This window comes from Scomber japonicus, chromosome 1 (genome assembly GCF_027409825.1).
Source record: "Scomber japonicus isolate fScoJap1 chromosome 1, fScoJap1.pri, whole genome shotgun sequence".
NCBI classification, from domain to species: domain Eukaryota; kingdom Metazoa; phylum Chordata; class Actinopteri; order Scombriformes; family Scombridae; genus Scomber; species Scomber japonicus.
Window position 1 is genome coordinate 36,860,134 of NC_070578.1, and position 14,693 is coordinate 36,874,826.

General features: G+C 43.4%; 1 protein-coding gene across 1 annotated transcript; it reads left to right on the forward strand.

Moving 5' to 3' along the window:
• Positions 1–1,878: 1,878 nt before the first annotated feature.
• LOC128364542 (D(4) dopamine receptor-like) lies at positions 1,879–9,925 on the forward strand. Its single transcript, XM_053325126.1, has 3 exons — positions 1,879–2,154; positions 3,422–3,534; positions 9,295–9,925. Exons 1-3 carry the CDS (start codon positions 1,879–1,881, stop codon positions 9,923–9,925), a joined length of 1,020 nt encoding a protein of 339 aa, XP_053181101.1.
• The last annotated feature ends 4,768 nt before the right edge of the window (positions 9,926–14,693 follow it).

A 14,693-nucleotide genomic window follows, 5' to 3' on the forward strand; every position in this document is an offset into this window, starting at 1 on the left:
TTCCTTCCTTCCTTCCTTCTCTCCTAAATTCCTTCTCTCCTAAATTCCTTCCTCTTTTCATCCTTACTCCTTTCCTCCCTCCCTCCTTACTCCCTTCCTTCCTTCTTCCCTCTTTACTTTTTCCTTCCTTCTTCCCCTCCACCCTTCTTTCTTTGCTCCTTCTTTCTTTCCTTCCTTCCTTCCTTCTCTCCTAAATTCCTTCCTCTTTTCGTCCTTACTCCTTCCTTCCTTCCTCCTTTCCTCCCTCCCTCCTTACTCCTTTCTTTCCTTCCTTCCTTCCTTCCTTCTCTCCTAAATTCCTTCCTCTTTTCGTCCTTACTCCTTTCCTTCCTTCCTTCCTTCCTCCTTTCCTCCCTCCCTCCTTACTCCTTTCCTTCCTTCCTTCCTTCCTTCTCTCCTAAATTCCTTCCTCTTTCCTTCCTTCCTCCTTTCTCCCTCCCTCCTTACTCCTTTCCTTCCTTCCTTCCTTCCTCCCTTCCTTCCTTTTCTCTCCTTACTTCCTTCCTCTTTTCCTCCTTACTCCTTTCCTTCCTTCCTCCTGTCCTTCCTTGACCTGAAAGTTACCGAGAAATTATGTGTAATTTAAAGTTGATGATTACAAAGGAGGTTACATCTGAAGTCAGACCTTTAAGATTTTACTCAGGAGGGTTTTTTCCTCATTTTGTAATATTTAACATGTTACTGAATACATATATTGCTGTTTTTAATGTTTTTAAATCAATATATTTTTAATATTGTGTAATAAATCATGACTATTACACATTAACAGGGAATCTGAGGATCCAGTTTATGAGGAATTCAAAGGAAAGTAAAAAAAGTCTGACTACCAACTCTGTTCTCCACTAATCCTTTATTAATCCCATAATGGAGACATTTACATTATAATTATAATTCTTATTCTTATTATTATTATAATTATTATCCTTATTCTTATTATTGTAATTATTATTATGAACCATCCTGTAAGCACTGATTCGGCATTTTGCAGGTGAAGAGTTTAGTGTGTTTAATTTTCATTTAAAGGGTTAATTTTTCATATATTCAGTGTATTTAAGGAGTATTCTAAAATGTAATAAGTAAAAAATATATATATAAAGCTTCATCCAAATTCATCTGACTCTGATCTGAGACACCTGCTCTTTCCTACTTTTCTGGCTTCTAACCTGCATACCAATAAATCCACGCTGAGTGAGCACGCGGTCACATGACACACACACACACACACACACACACACACACACACACACACACACACACAGCTTATTCTGGAGATACGTATATAAACATACATATATATATAACATGTATATTGCTCAGAGATTATTTCCTGAAAGCAATCGATGTATTGTAGCTCTAACAGCTCACCGCCGCCGCCTCTGTGACTGTTGACACAAAAGCGAACAGAAAAGCTTCAGTAAGCAGATTTGTGCGGATGGATTTAAGCTGTCGCCTTCTGATTCATCCACTCTGGTAACTTACTCCACACACAGCGAGCACTTTGACAGGACGAGGACGTGCAAACTGGTCCACACATCTGGCAGTATCTGCACATCTGGGAGGAGAGAGAGGGGGGGGGGGGGGCTGCCTGGCGGAGAGGTGAAAGGTGGGCTTTTAAAGGAGGAGGAGGAGGAGTTGGATGAAAGCTTGGATTTTTTGGTTCGGTTGGAGAGCGGAGAGAGCGCGCGGAGCTCACGGCAGCTTTTATAGATGTTCACCTCTACGGGAAAACTCACACAACGACTTCACCTGCACCCCACCTACATATCAGAGCTGCTGGATACGGCTCATAGATGAACGCTGCACCGGAGAGGGTCGTTCTCCGTCTCCGGATAAGGAGCCCGTCAGTCCGCTACGACGCACGGCGCAACACCGGCGACCATGTCGGACAACTCCACTGATTACCCCAACGACACGCTGCCCTCCTCGGCTGCTTCGGCTGCTGCTGCCGCTGCCGCCGCCACACAGTACAACTTCCCGGCGCTTATATTCGGGGTTTTGCTGATTGTGGTGATCACGGGTGGGAACGTGCTTGTGTGCCTTAGCGTGTACTTGGAGAAGGCTTTAAAAACGACAACTAACTACTTTATTGTGAGTTTGGCGTTTGCTGACTTGCTGCTGGCGGTGCTGGTACTGCCACTCTTCGTTTACGCAGAGGTAAGCACCACACACCTCCACACCTCCACTATAACACCTGCAGGGACGTCACGGAGCTGTGTCTCGTGCGTAAAATACAAAATAAAGCGAATTAACATAGCAGAAAAAGTAAGGAAATATGTCCTTGATAGAGTTTTTTTTTCTTGTAACAACCCTTCTTGGCAATAAATCTTATACCATTGGAAAGCCTGTTTATTTCCCTTTTTAAATGGTGCCACATTTGTAAGGAACATGCAGTACAGCTGAGTCAACGCGCTCGTGGCAGAAACAGCGTGCCCAAGCTGATCCCACTAGATTTGACAAATTTTTCATGGGTGCAACCCACATACTCAGCTCCACTGCTCATCCCACAAATGCATGTTCCTTACAAATGTGGCACCATTTAAAAGGGAAATAAACAAGCTTTCCAATGGTATAAGATTTATTGCCAAGAAGCTTTATTACAACACAGAAACACTCCACCAAACACACATTTCCTTACTTTTTCTGCTATGTTAATTTCACCCTCCTTATAGTCATAAACAGGATCAACGTTGTTACTAATCTGACCAAGGAGCTATTTCATCATTCATGACAGGGAAATTGAAGGGAGGCCAGCTATTGTGTGGCACAGTGTCTCTCTCACCACTTTTAATTAGGAGTAATTAATGACGTGTGAGACTCTGGGAGGTATTTAGAGAGGTGTGATTCATAAAGAGCTATATATTTCCAGGCGTTAAAAAAGGTCTAAAGGGCTGTAACTTGTAAGTCCTGATGAAGGTATTAAAAGCCACCAGCTTGTGTGTCTAAATATCTCTTGCTCAGGTATGCCCTGCTGATGCTCCTACCCCCCACCCCCCCTCCTCCTCCACCCTCCTCTCTATAAATCCTCCTTAATTAGCCGCATTTGTGATCTTGTTACCTGTGCCAGGCAGTTAATCTCACTACAGCACTGACTGTCACATCAGTGGTTTGTCCCCATGCAGTCACTGGATTAGGAAAAAGTTAGTCTTGAAAGTTAAACACCTGCCACCTGAAGAAGAAGAAGAAGAAGAAGGAAAAAAAGAGAGAGGAGAAGAAAAGAGGATAGAGTTATGTATGCTTTTTTCTTTTTTTTCCCACCAGGAGGAATGTTTGTCTGAGCTGCAGTGGTGCAAGTACAAGAGGATTAGAGATATTTACACACATGCTCAGATTTGGGGCAGCTAATTAGGTGGTTTCTTTCTCTCTCTCTCTCTGTGTGTGTGTGTGCCTGTGTGTGTGTGTGTGTGTGTGTGTGTGCGTACAGTTCCAGGGTGGAGTCTGGTCCTTGAACATGCTGATGTGTGATGGCCTGATGACGATGGATGTGATGCTGTGCACCGCATCCATATTCAACCTCTGTGCCATCAGTGTTGACAGGTATGTGTATCTGTGTGTGTAGGGGTGTGTGTGTGTGTGTGTGTGTGTGTGTGTGTGTAGGTGTATGTGTGTGTGTGTGTGTGTGTCGGTCAAGTCAAGGTTTTAGATGACAGTATAAATCAACTTTATGGTGTTACAGAAGGTTCAATTTGGCTTTAATGTGCATGCAAATAAGGAAAGGAAGGAGTAATAAAGCAGAGGGAGGAGATTTATATTTATCTCTCATGTTGAAGAATAAGACTCATCAGATAAATGTGTTTAATGTTTCTAAACTTCACTTTAACATCTAAAATCTCATTGATATCTGATTTTATTTTCATATCAGTTTATTTTAAAGGGACAGTGCATATTAATAAACATCTGTAAATATGCCAGAATTAGCCCCAAAGGCTAGTTTTCATCTGTTGTCCCTGGTCAGCTGTGAGTTAGATCAAGATCAAGAAACATATTTAAAACATTATAAAGACAGGTTAGTTACAATAAGTATAAATAAGTAAAAGCAAAGCAAGCGACTGAACAAAGCGACAAACAAACAGTTACAGAGCAGTTAGACAGGAGCATATATAAGCAAGAACTAGAGCTGTCAAACGATTCATTTTTTTTAGTCGAGATTAATCGCGTTTTGAATCACATGTTTAAAATCCTGTTATTTTACATTTGAAGGCAGTTTTAAGCCCATAATGTAAAGCATTTCTTACCAGAGTGTCTTAACTGGGAATCAATCACGGCTCTGCTGCGACTCCCACACTCCAAAATGGTCCTTTGGTGGAGCTGAGGCTCGCTTGGCTGCACCTGGGTGTTTAGCGTGGAGGTGCTAACTCAAACTCCACGTACTCCGGTGGTAGTTAAACTCCGTTTGACACAGGTTGCATTTTACTTTTGACTTGTCAACTGAAGCGTCTGGAAGTGTTTTAAAGTTAAACAAGCCGTTCAAAAGTCCAGTAGCTCTCTTACTTTCCATCAGCGCGGTAGGTTTACTGCAGGAGGCCACTTCAAAGCATAGCGCTACAGCTAGAGGAGCCGTCTACGGGTGAGTAGAAGGGACAAAAAGGCTTGCAACATTAAAATGTGATTTTAAAAAATTAAGGCGTTATGGATTGCATTAATCTAATCGTGATTAACACGTTAACGCTCACAGCCCTAATAATTTTGCAAAGTATGAAAATTAAAAGAAAAGTGACTCTAATCTTTCTAATACAATGCACCTCAATTCTCACTTATTTCACTTCTACATCCAAACTTGAGATAACTGACTTCAGATTTAAAGGATAAATTAGCCTCAGTTGAACTTATTTTAAATATACATACTTACATAATTTATAGGTTATTATACAATGGTTGCACTGGTCCGGCCCACTTGAGATAAAAGTGGGCTGTATGTGGTCCCTGAACTAAAATGACTTAGAGCAGGGGTGTCAAACTCATTTTCATTCAAGGGCCACAAACAGCCCAATTTGATCTCATGTGGGCCGGACCATTAAAAAGAAGGAAGGAAGGAAGGGAGGAAGGGAGGAGGGGAGGAAGGAAGGGAGGAAGGACAAATAGAATGAAGGTGGGAAGGAAAGAGTAGGAGAAGAAAGGAAAGACAGGTGGAAGGAAGGAAAGAATAAAAGTGAGGAGGGAAGAAAGAAAAGAATGGAAAGGTTGGAAAAAAGGACAGGAAGGAAAGATGGAAGGGAGGAAGGAATGAAGAAAGGAAAGATGGAAGGAAGGAAAAGAATACAGGAAGGAAAGATGGAAGGAAGGGAGGAAGGAAGGACAAATGGAAGGAAGGGAGCAAGGAAGGAAGGAAGGAAGGAAAGATGGAAGGAAGGAAAAGAATACAGGAAGGAAAGATGGAAGGAAGGGAGGAAGGACAGATGGAAGGAAGGGAGCAAGGAAGGAAGGAAGGGGAAAAAAGACAGGAAGGAAAGATGATAGGGAGGAAGAAATGAAAGATGGAAGGAAGGAAAAGAATACAGGAAGAAAAGCTGGAAGGAAGGGAGGAAGGACGGAAGGGAGCAAGGAAGGAAGGAAGGAAAAAAGACAGGAAGGAAAGATGATAGGGAGGAAGGAATGAAGGAAGGAAAGATGGAAGGAAGGGAGGAAGGAAGGAAGGAAGGAAGGAAGGAAAAAAAGACAGGAAGGAAAGTGGGCTGAATTGGACCCCTCGGCGGGCCGGTTCTGGCCCACGGGCCACATGTTTGACACCCCTAACTTAGATCTAATTGACAAAAAGTGCTGACGTTTGACATTTTTAGTTTTTTCAGTCCATTAGTTGACAATAAAATTCACCCTAACTCTAATTATTTATTACTACTATTGAATGAATTGCAAAAATTGAAAGGGAAAGAAGGAAAGAAGGACAGAGGAAAGGAAGAGAGAAGGAATGAGGGAGGAAAGGAAGTAAGGAGGGAAGGAAGGAAAGGAGGGAGGAAAGAAGGAAGGAAGGAGGGTGGGATAAAGGAAAAGAGGAAGGGAGGAAGGACAGAAGGACAGAGGAAAGAAAGAGAGAAGGAGGGAGGAAGGACAGGAAAGAAAGAGAGAAGGAGGGAGGAAGGAAGGACAGAGGAAAGAAAGAGAGAAGGAATGAGGGAGGAAATGAAGGAAGGAGGGAAGGAAGGAAAGGAGGGAGGAAAGAAGGAAGGAAGGAGGGTGGGATAAAGGAAAAGAGGAAGGGAGGAAGGACAGAAGGGAGGGAAGAAAGAAGGAGGGAGGGAGGAAAGGAGGAAGGAAGGAAAGGAGGGAGGGAGGGAAGAAAGAAGGAGGGGAGGAAGAAAAGGAGGAAGGAAGGGAGGAAAGGAGGAAGGAAAGGAGGAAGGAAAGAAGGAGGGGAGGAAGGAAAGGAGGAAAGAAGGAAGGGAGGGAGGGAGGAAAGGAGGGAACAAGGAAAGGAGGGAACAAGGAAGGAGGCAGGGAAGAAAGAAGGAGGGAGGGAGGGATGAAAGAAGGAGGGAGGGAGGAAAGGAGGAAGGAAGGAGGGAAGGAAAGAAGGAGGGGAGGAAAGGAGGAAGGGAGGAGGGAAGGAAAGAAGGAGGGGAGGAAGGAAAGGAGGAAGGAAGGAAGGGAGGGAGGGAGGAAGGAAGGAAGAAGGAAGGAAGGAAAGGAGGGAGGAAGGAAGGAAGGAAGGAAGGAGGCAGGGAAGAAAGAAGGAGGAAAGGAGGGAGAAATGAAAAGAGGAAAGAAGGAACAGTCATTTGAAATCTACACAGTCAGCGGTGGAGGAAGTACAGCTGCTCATATTCTATATTTTTCTTATAGTGAACAGATTCTCTCTGTTGTCCAGAAACGATTAAAACACATCAGTGAGTCACACAGCTGCTACAGAGTCACACAGAGTCACATGTTCCTTCATTATAAAGACTTTAGTCACGTTAGTTAGTTTAGAGACGGCTTCAAAGACAAAGGCTGGGTTCGAAACTGCATACTACATACTTCTATACTACATACTACATACTTCTATAATACATATTTCTATACTACATACTTCTATACTACATCCTTCTATACTACATACTTCTATACTACATACTACATACTACATACTACATACTTCTATACTACATACTTCTGTACTACATACTACATACTTCTGTACTACATACTTCTATACTACATCCTTCTATACTACCTACTTTTATACTACATACTTCTATACTACATACTTCTATACTACATCCTTCTATACTACATCCTTCTATACTACATACTTCTATACTACATACTACATACTTCTGTACTACATACTTCTGTACTACATACTACATACTTCTGTACTACATACTTCTATACTACATACTTCCATACTACATACTTCCATACTACATACTACATACTTCTATACTACATACTTCCATACTACATACTTCCATACTACATACTACATACTTCTATACTACATACTTCTGTACTACATACTACATACTTCTGTACTACATACTACATACTACATACTTCTATACTACACACTTCTATGCTACATACTACATACTTCTATACTACATACTTTTATACTACATACTTTTATAGTACATACTTCTATACTACATACTTCTATACTACATACTATATACTTTTATACTACATACTACATACAACATACTTCTATACTACATACTTCTATACTACATACTACATACTTTTATACTACATACTACATACTACATACTTCTATACTACATACTTCTATACTACATACTAAAGGACCAGATAGTAAGCAGACCGTTTACACAGTAGTAAACTACACGATTACCCACAATGCATTTGGTTCCTACCCGAGCTGAAATCATCAGGCTGAAGCTGATTTCATTTTAGCTCTAACTCTGTAAATAAACCACTTTATCCACATTTCTAACCTTTTTAGGAAGAAAGTAAAGTAGCCCTTTAGATCCACAATGTGACGCTAATCTGTCCAAATAACACCTGTTTAAAGTTTTGTTCCTGAGAATTCGGAGCCACTCAAGTTAGCCGTAGCGAGTAATGCACTTCCTGTCATTTTCATAAAATAAAACACCCGTTACCTTTTATTATTAAGAAAACCATAACGATAGAATTGGTGCTTTTATTTTGAAAACAGGAAGCGAACATACCCTCGCTGTAGCTAACTTGTTTGTATTTTGGGGTTTTTTCAGAAGTTGCATTGCATTTTGGGTAATGTGAGTGTGAGTAGCAGCGTTGCATCTTGGGTAATGTGAGTGTGAGTAGTCAGCTCTTGATGCATACTCTGCATTTCTGGAGAATCTAGTAAACCATCCAGGAACTTCTCACATACTCTAAATCACATACTACGCAGTTGAAACACACTACATACTTCAAATGACGTCAGAGTTAGTACGAGTGGTAGGAAAGGATGCGGTTTCTAACGGACTCAATGATTTTCAGTCTCCACAGAGTAGTTCTGTGTAAATCAGACACCACACTGAGCATGTGCAGGAACGCTGCTCTGTTTACAGCTTCATTTACTTATTATGTTACATATCAAACCACACGGCCCTTAGTAATAAACATACAGTCAAATTATCACATTTCTGCAAATTTAAATAAAAACTAATAATATAGAGGCTTCATAAAAGTATAATTTATGGCAGAGCTGTTGCAGTGAATTGCACAGGTGTTTTTAATAAAGTGCTAGGAGAGTGTAGTATGTTATAAACCACTAATAAAACCCACGTCATTTTAAAATATGGGTTAATAATTTCTGTAATCACTGGAGATGAATAATAACCGTGTAATATAGATGTAATAAAATGAAATATATTCTGAGTAATAGACAGAGTAAGAAAGAGAAAGTTGTTAGTAGATTTCACTTAACCCTCCTGTCATCCTCCCGGGTCAAATTGACACCATCTTTTTTGACTGTTCCTTCCTTCCTTCTGTCCTTACTTCCTTCCTCTTTTCCTCCCTCCCTCCTTACTCCTTTCCTTCCTTCCTTCCTTCCTTCCTCTTTTCCTCCATCCCTCCTTGCTCTTTCCTTCTTTCCTCCCACCCTCCTTCCTTCCTTATTCATTCCTTCCTTCCTGCCTTCCTTCCTTTCTCCTCTCCTTCCTCTTTTCCTCCTTCCTTCAGTCTTTCCTCCCTTCCGTTCTTCCTTCCTTCCTTCTCTCCTTCCTCTTTTCCTCATTCCTTCCTTCCTTCCTTCCTTTCTTCCTTCTCTCCTTCCTCTTTTCCTCATTCCTCCCTTCCTTCCTGTCCTTCCTTGACCTGAGGACAACAGGAGGGTTAATATTAGTCTCTCTATTATTTTGTAATTTAAAGCTTCACCCTTCCTTCTTTGCTTTGCAGGTTCATTGCCGTCTCCATACCTCTAAATTACAACCGTAAGCATGTGGACCACCGTCAGCTCATCCTGCTATCGGCCACGTGGCTGCTGTCTCTGGCCGTTGCCTCACCTGTTATGTTCGGCATTAACAATGTGCCTAATCGGGACCCGAGCGAGTGCAAACTGGAAGACAATAACTACGTGGTTTATTCCTCCGTCTGCTCCTTCTTCATCCCCTGCCCCATCATGCTCCTGCTCTACTTCGGGGTATTTCGCGGGCTGCGGCGCTGGGAGGAGACTCGTAGGGCCAAACTGCGCAACAGCATCGAGGCCTGCAGGAAGTTGCAGCACGCCGCCGTCGCCACAGCCTTCCCCCCGCTGGCGGGAACGATCCCGGGGCCGCTGCCGATGCCGCTGCCCAGGATCATCGAGAGAGACTTGGCTCAGTCTCGGCTGGACGATACAGACGAGTACATTCACCAAGAGATTCCTTATCCTCGGCAGTACAGGGAGAACTCGGTGCCCACAGTGACCTTCAGCCACCCTAAGAACAGGAAGAAGAGAGCCAAGATCAACAATAGGGAGAGGAAAGCCATGAGGGTGCTACCTGTCGTCGTGGGTGAGTGTTCCTGTTTGACCTCCAATCAGAGCTGAGAGTGCTGAGAGAGGCTGTGACAGTGATTTTGAATGTTTGAGTCCATTAACCCTCCTGTTGTCCTCAGGTCAAGGAAGGACAGGAGGAAGGGGGGAAGGGAAGGAGGGAGGGATAGAGGAAAAGGGGAAGGGAAGGAGGGAGGGATAGAGGAAAAGAGGAAGGGACGAAGGAAGGAGGAAGGGAGGAAAGAAGGAAGGAAGGAAGGAAGGAAATGAGTAAGGAGGGATTGAGGAAAAGAGGAAGGGAGGAAGGAAGGAAGGAAGGAAGGAGGAGGGAGCAAAGAAGGAACAGTCAAAAAAGATGGGGTCAATTTGACCCGGGAGGACGACAGGAAGGTTAACAACTTTTCAACACAGTCTTAAAACTTCAGTCAGGAGCTTAAATGAGGAGGGTTAAAGCTGTTTTTTCTTGCTGTAATGATTCCTCCTGTTCATACTGACCATTAGAAGATCCTTCATAATAAACTTATAATGGAAGTGATGGAGGACTAAATCCACAGTCCTCCTCCTGTGTTAAAAACAATGTATTTAAAAGTTGATGTGAAGCTGATATGAAGCTTCAGCTGTCCAAATGAATCAACTCAAGGTGATACCTTTGAAAGCCACAGATTATTTGAAAGACAAGTTAACTTTATTTGACTGACTGGGGCAAAGACTGCAGCTTCACATTATCCTCAGGAGTGGATCTACTGATGATCAGCGTGAGATGTGAAAAACTTTTCAGATCGTCACTGTCAGTCTGAGTTATTCATGTGAAGTAGAGATCTGACACATTTACAGTCTTTTTAGCATCAAGTTCCCTCTTAGTGTTGAAGTTTGGTAACAAAAAGAGGAACTTTGCTACTAAAAACACTCTAACGATGAAACATAGAAGACTTGATTTGACTGATTTGGACACTGAAGCTTCATATTAGCTTCACATCAACTTTTAAATACATTGTTTTTAGCACAGGAGGAGGACTGTGGATTTAGTCCTCCATCACTTCCATTGTAAGTTTATTATGAAGGATCTTCTAATGGTCAGTATGAACAGGAGGAATCATTACAGCAAGAAAAACAGCTTTAACCCTCCTGTTGTCCTCGAGTCGAGGGAGGGAGGAAGGGAGGGAGGGAGGAAGGAAGGATGGAAGGGAGGAAGAAGGAAGGAAAGGAAGGGAGGAAGAAGGAAGGAAAGGAGGAAGGAAAGGAGAAAGAAGGAAGGAAAGAAGGAAGGAAAGGAGGAAGAAGGAAGGAAAGGAGGGAGGGAGGAAGGAAGGAAGGGAGGAAGAAGGAAGGAAAGGAGGAAGAAGGAAGGAAGGGAGGAAGGAAAGGAGAAAGAAGGAAGGAAGGAAGGAAAGAAGGGAGGAAAGATGGGAGGAAGAAGGAGGGAAAGGATGAAGTAAAGGAGGAAGGAAGAAGGAAGGAAAGGAGAAAGAAGGAAGGAAAGAAGGGAGGAAGAAGGAAGGAAAGGAGGGAGGGAGGAAGGACAGACAGAAGGAAGGAAAGAACAATCAAAACAGACAGGGTCAATTTGACCCGGGAGGACGATACAGTTAATATTAATTTAGGCTCCTGACTGTTGTTTTAAAGACAGACTTGAAAAACTGTCCTCTCCACTTATTCACTTCTTTTCTCGACTCTTGAGTTCATATGCTGCAAATGTTCAGTCTGTTGACGTTGTGAACACACAGATTGATAACGGTTGGTTGATGCTCACGGTTCCTACGCAGCTCTTTAATGTTCATGCTTCATGTTTGTTTTAATGAAAAAAGGACAAAATCTTCTGGTTCTGAGACTCATTGGAGTCACATTCAGTGTGAAAGGTGCGTTAATGTTCATGGAGGTTTTTATTGACTAGCAGGTGTCGATTCAAGGAGCTCTCTAGTGGTTTAATCTAGTGCTGGAGTTTCATACTGTTGGGGGGGGGGGGGGGGATAAAATGATCAAAGGAGAAGCAGCAGAAACCAACATATCCTCACTTCTGGTTTCTTTCTCCTATTAAACCATCTCTCTTTCTCTCTTTCTGGTTAGTATCAGTGTAGGAAGGAAAGGAGGGAGGGAGCGAGGAGGTAAGGAAGGAAGGAGGGAGGAAGGGAGGAAGACAGAAGGAAAGGAAGAAGGAAGGAATGGAGGAAGGTGGGGGGAGGAAAGAAGGAAGGAGGGAAGGAAGGAAGAAGAAAGGAAAGGAGGGAGGGAGGAAGGAAGGAAGGGATGGAGGAAGGTAGGGGGCAGGAAAGAAAAAGAGAATGAGGGAGGATAGGAAGGAAGGTAGGAAGGAAGGAAAGGAAGGACAGAAGGAAGGGAGGAAGGAAAGAAAGGACAGAAGGAAGGGAGGAAGGAAAGGAAAGAAGGAACAGTCAAAACAGACGGGGTCAATTTGACTCGGGAGGACGACAGGAACACAGTTCTTCTTCTTCTTTTGGATTTTGGGGCATCTCAGCTGCTTCTTCTTCTTCATGTTAATCTCAAACTGACTCTCTGCTGCAGGACTCCTTCTCCTCCTCCTCGTAGATGAAGATAGTTCTTTATGCCTCTGGGTGGATGTTTATGCTGGTTGTCACGCTGCAGCATAAATTTAGGGGAGGGTCCGACGCCTCCCTGACGGTGCTGTATCACAGAGAGGAAATACTACTTTTACTTAAAGCGTTTTCTAGCAGGATACCTCATAAATCTGTTCTCGGTTGTTTCTAATTAAATGTGATGTTTGAAGTGGAAGGTTGGGCTGTGGGAACCAGGGAGGAGGGTTTGGTTCAGATTCAGCAATTTGTAAAATGATTTATGAGATATTTGGACGTTTCCACGGTTTTCTCATGAGCTGCTTCTATTACTTAAATGTCTTACGTGCAGTTTAATGCAAGTTGTTTATCAAGATGAAGATTATGAAAACATTGTTAAAGTAACAGCAGGCTTGGCAGAAGAGAAGGAGTGGAGAGCTACGTAACATGGCCAAAAGCAACACTAAGGGAGGGAGGAAGGAAGGAAGGAGGGAGGGAGGGATGGTGGGAGGGAGGGAGGGAGGGGAGGAAGGAAGGAAGGGAGGGAGGAAGGGAGTGAGTGAGTGAGTGAGTGAGTGAGTGAGTGAGTGAGTGAGGGAGGGAGGGAGGGAGGGCGGAAGATGGAAGGAAAGGAGGGAGGGAGGAAGGAGGTAAGGAAGGAAGGGAGGAAGATAGGAAGATGGAAGGAAAGGAGGGAGGGAGGGAAGGAAGGAGGTAAGGAAGGAAGGAAGGAAGAAGGAAGGAAGGAAAACATTGTTAAAGTAACAGCAGGCTTAGCAGAAGGGAAGGACTTTTTAAGAGTGGAAAGCTACGTCACATGGCCAAAATCAACACTAAGGAAGGAAGGAAGGAGTGAGTGTGAAGGAAGGAAGGAAGGACGGAAGGAAGGAAGGGGTGAGGCAGGGAGGGAGGGAGGAGGGAGGGAGGAGGGAGGGGAGGAAGGAAGGAGGGAGGGAGGAGGGAGGGGAGGAAGGAAGGAGGGAGGGAGTGAGGGAGGGGAGGGAGGAAGGAGGGAGTGAGGGAGAGGAGGGAGGGAGGAAGGAAGGGAGTGAGGGAGGAAGGAAGGAAGGAGGGAGGAAGGAAGGAAGGAAAACATTGTTAAAGTAACAGCAGGCTTGGCAGAAGGGAAGGAGAAATAGGTCACTGAGGGTTGAGTATGATTTTAATCTTACTGATTCTGATTCTGTTAATCAATTCCAGTTCTTGTTGGATCCTAATATGGAAACAAAAGAGAAGTTAAATGTTTAGATGACAAAAATATTCATACTTTATAATTCAAGCATTTACTTTAACACAGTTTGGTTTGGAGACATTAAAACATGAAACACTTCACCTCCCTCAGGTTGACGCTGTGCTGCCTTAAATATTTAGTGTTGTGATGTGAAACTTGACTTGCAGTTAAAAAATGAAGCCACACTTTTTAAGAGTTTACTGCGGTCCATCTTTCACTACTCATGTGACGTTAGCCATCAACGCTAGTATCGAATATCGTAGACGTAGACGGGTCCTGGCAGTTTGACTTTGCCTTTGTCTGTAATAATAAAGGGTTATCATCACATTTAAGAACCGATAAGCATTACGGTAGGATGTCAGGTGGTGTGTAGGCATGGGATGATAACCGTGTTCAAGGTATACCGTGATTTGAAAAAGCCACGATAACCGAAACCGCCAAATTTTCTATCATACCGTTCCTAACTCTAAGGTATGAGCTGTTTTTAGTCTGGTCAAAGACAGAAAGTGCTAGTCCTTCCTTTCCTTCCTTCTTTCCTTTCCTTCCTTCTTCCTCTCTCCCATCCTTCCTTCTTTTCTTCCGTCCTTCCTCCCTTCCTTTTCTTCCTCCCTCCCTCCCTCCCTCCCTCCCTTCTGTCCTTCCTTCTTTTCTTCCTTCCTTCCCTCCCTCCTTCCCTTCCCTCCCTCCCTTCCTTCCTTCTTTCCTTCCTCCCTCCCTCCCTTCCTTCCCTCCTTGACTCGAGGACAACAGGAGTACGAGCTTAATCTCTGTTTAGGAAAACGAAGTGACCCTCACTTTTATGTCTGGTCAGAGACAGGAAGTGCTGGTCAGAAATCCCTCAGGTGGTGCAGCTGCAGCGTAGAGTATCACGACCCCTCACACTCTCATTACAGATTCAGGTTAAATGAACATGTCTCTTTATTTTTCTTCCTTTTAGGAACCCGCCATACCGTGATATTTTTGCTTATGGTTATCATACCGCCAGAATCTCATACTGGCACATGCCTAGTGGTGTGTCTTGTCTTGTAGGGCTTCATTAGATTGTAAACAGACTGCAAAGAGA